The sequence below is a fragment of the Triticum dicoccoides genome, chromosome 2A (genome assembly GCF_002162155.2).
Source record: "Triticum dicoccoides isolate Atlit2015 ecotype Zavitan chromosome 2A, WEW_v2.0, whole genome shotgun sequence".
Taxonomy (NCBI): domain Eukaryota; kingdom Viridiplantae; phylum Streptophyta; class Magnoliopsida; order Poales; family Poaceae; genus Triticum; species Triticum dicoccoides.
This window is the reverse complement of record NC_041382.1, coordinates 205,941,802-205,945,444: the sequence shown is the minus strand read 5'-3', so window position 1 is coordinate 205,945,444 and position 3,643 is coordinate 205,941,802. Positions and strand designations below refer to the sequence as shown.

The 3,643-nt window shown below is 41.8% G+C and overlaps 1 protein-coding gene across 1 annotated transcript; it reads right to left on the bottom strand.

Annotated features, from left to right (window-relative positions):
* Window positions 1–1,811: 1,811 nt before the first annotated feature.
* LOC119359285 lies at window positions 1,812–2,535 on the bottom strand. The gene is made up of 2 exons (XM_037625551.1): window positions 2,381–2,535; window positions 1,812–2,282 (listed from the first exon to the last, which is right to left on the bottom strand). Exons 1-2 carry the CDS (start codon window positions 2,460–2,462, stop codon window positions 2,050–2,052), a joined length of 315 nt encoding a protein of 104 aa, XP_037481448.1. The 5' UTR covers window positions 2,463–2,535; the 3' UTR covers window positions 1,812–2,049.
* Window positions 2,536–3,643: the final 1,108 nt, after the last annotated feature.

Below are 3,643 nucleotides of genomic sequence, written 5' to 3'. Positions count from 1 at the left end.
TCTATAAGACAACATTATCTTAATCTTGTCACATAATTTAGAGATGTCAATAAAAATACATGTAGAATAAGTTATCTCTTGTTCTTATTTTCAATAACTAAATATACCTAAATATGGGGTGAGAGATACCGTGCTAAGAGATCATCTAATTATCGTGGTGAATTACAAGTGATTTTTTAATCCAAACAAAGATATTTCAACAGAAAAACTAACTAAAAGTTTTTCTAAAATAGCTCCTAGAACCCAACCAATTGAAGTCTTCAAAAAGTCCAATAAAATGGTTGGGTGAATCCATCGGCTACCTGAACTCAAGAGATGATGAAACAAAATACCAAAGCCACGTGTATAACTCTTTTATCTTACAAAGTGTGGTTCTTGCCTGAAAAATAGGATTGGTTGATAATTAGGTGGCTCCCGGATTATGGAAATGCAAACATGTTATTTGGTGTCCATACATGTCAAGCTCCATGAGAAGATTGTGCCCCATTACCTCTGCAATAACATTAGGCAAAGCTTTTATATTTAGACTCTCGTACTTATAGCTTTTTTTAGGTAACTCTACTCCTAGCTTGATGTTAGAGTTGGTGTCAAATATGTGTATAGCGTTACAACTCGACTTGGTGTATATTGGAAGTTAGGTATTTGAGTCGAACATGTGTAACTCGGATTTAATATGTAAAAGCACAACAATGCAATCGAAATAGACTACATGAAACTGGTATGTTAGTCGAGACAGGAAGGTGATCTGACCAAGGGCCAACAATGGCGCGATGGTGGAGATGCATATATTATGGATCTAGGAGCACCATTTGGACTTGGGAGAGAAAATCAGAACGGCCGGCAAAACAGAATCACATGCCTTTTTTAAAGGGGCGATTTGATTTTCAGCCACTACTTACTTTGAACTTTGACAATTTGCCACTGCTTAGATTGTAATTGATCTTTTGCCACTTTTTCACACACAAACAATAATTGCAAATGACAAACATATTATATGCACAATACAGTGGACAAATATACCCTTATGTGCATGTTTGCCACGAACTCGACGCACGGGACGAACTCAATCCTCATCCCATGTTCGCACGGCAGTCGACGGCGACGCTCCTCTACACGCAGCGGGCATGCCGGCTCGAGCTAGCCGATAGGCAGCAGCAACATGCAGTGGCGGGGAGCAGCAGCAAAGACGGTGGCGCCCATGTACGTACACGCTAAGGCCGAACACGACGGCGCCCAAGTGGAGTCAGGCAGCAGCGAGCGCCTCCACCGCGCCTTCCGCCGACCACCAGTAAGCAGCAGTAGCACACATGGCCACGAACAACAGCAGCAGTATGGGCCGGCCACGAACAGCAGCAATAGTACGGGAAGGCATGAAGAAGCAGCGGCGGCATAACAGAGCGACGGCAATGCACGAGCATGCGGGACCGGCGGTGGCAAACAGCATCACCTGCATCATGACAAGCACGCGAGGACCACGGGGAACCGCCGGGACGAGCCGCCGCCGTCTTCCGTCGAGGACCAGTAGCGACGGACAAGAGACGGATTGGGAACGAGCGAGGAGACAAGCTCATCTCCTTGGTGAATTGGACGGGCATGGGCAATCTGGTGATTTCCACACGGGTCCCTCGTGACAGGGGCAAAACATCCAAGTCCAAACTAACCAGTGGCAAATAAGCAAACACAAAGTAACGAGTGGCTAATTGTCAAAGTGTGAAGTAAATCGTGGCAAAAAAAATCAAAATCCGCCCTTTTTAAAGCGAGTTTGAAAACGATAATACTAAATTCACGGGGAGGTTTCAACAGACTTCACGGGCTGAAGAATGTGGCCTAATTTAATTGCCCCTTCTTGCAATAACATAGTGGGCCTCTATTAGGCCCAGTAATAACATAGTAATATCTCTGCATTTGTGGCCCGCGAACACGACGATGGAACAATTTCATTTGGCAGTACACAAAATAGACGGGAGATTTTATTTTTCAAAGAAAACATTTGGCTCCTCCATAGAAAAAATTGGCACGGAGGCAGCTAGCACGGTGATGACCGGCCGGTTAGCAGCCGTTGCAGCCGCACTTCTGTTGCACGACGTTGCACTTGCCGGTGGGGTCGCAGTTGAAGGTGGAGCAGCAGCTGGTGATCTGGCAGCTGCCCGAGTTCGACCTGGAGCAGCACCGGCACTGGAGGCACACCGGCGCCCCCGCTGCCAACGTCCCTGCGCCGCCGCCCGGGATCGCCGTCAACGCGTGCTCCGGCGCCCCCACCGGCACCATGTCCGCATCCCATGCTGGTCATCAATCACGGCAGAAAAAACAATCAGCGATCGCAACAGAAAAAATGCAAATATTTGCTCGCGCGCATGTCGAGCCGCTACGCGTGTTATACCTTGAGATCGTGGGATGGTGAAGAGGAGCGCGGTGGCGGCGAGAGCGATGGCGACACAGGCCATCTTCAGGCTGTACGCCATTGCTAACTGTCCCTGAGGATGGCCGAGAGGATCGAACGTTTCCGGGGAGACAGACGGAGGAATCGTTTGCTGTGATCGATCTGCTATGACGTTGTGCCTTGGTAATAAGGATATAAATACATGAGGATTAATTCGTTTCGAGGAGAGAAACCAAGGCCAGCATTAATTTGTTTCGATCAGTTTTGGACCTTTTATTTGCATTGAATTCATTCCTGAGATCAAACCGAATAAGAGTAAGTACAATAAGGTGATATAAACAGGCTATAAAAACTAAAGTATTATATCTTTACTTAGTTTAAGGAGGGAGAAGGGATGACAGAAGAGAAGCAAGCTCTTGATTAAATGCCACCGAGTTGGGTCATCAAAAAATCATTAAAGACTACTATACTCTGAAGTACTTACTTCTTTGGCCAAGTTTAAATGTGGATTAAGTTATTGCTAAATCAAATCCTTTTTGTGCTTATCTTGAATTGCTCATCTGATTAATCAGATGTTGCCATCCTTCATCCGTTGGTCTGACAGTCATACTGTCCTAAATTTGCCCTCGCTGTTAGTTTCCTAGGTGTCTTCTGGTCCAAAAAGTACTCAAACACATTATTTCATAAAATTTAACATTTTTATAATATATGTTTTGATGTCTATTTTATCTCATAAACACTATAATTTTTAGTGCACCTAAAATAATTACATGTTTAATGTTTTTGAAATACATGATCAATATTTTACGTATTTTGAACATTTTTCCAAATATGTGTTAAACATGTTTTAAATACATGTTGAAACAATTTTTGAATGTTACAAAACTATTTCTTAGAACAATGGGAACATTTTTTACATTGTGCAAATATTTTATAAAATATCAAGACATATTTTTTAAAATCATGAACATTATTTCAAATGTAATAACATAAATTTGTTTGAAAGGTAGGGGAAAATTGATTACATGAACAATGTTTTTACATTGTATAATATTTTTGAAATGTCAAATATATTTTTGAAAATGGGTGTGTATTTTAAATGTCACAAACAATTTTCTTGAATGTTATGAACATTTATTAAAATTATGAAAACAAACTTTCTAAACTACATTATGACATATTCACAGTGCACATTTTTTAACCTCTTTAAGCTAATTACCTCAATTATTATTCAAATTATATATTTAAGAATATTTCAAATGA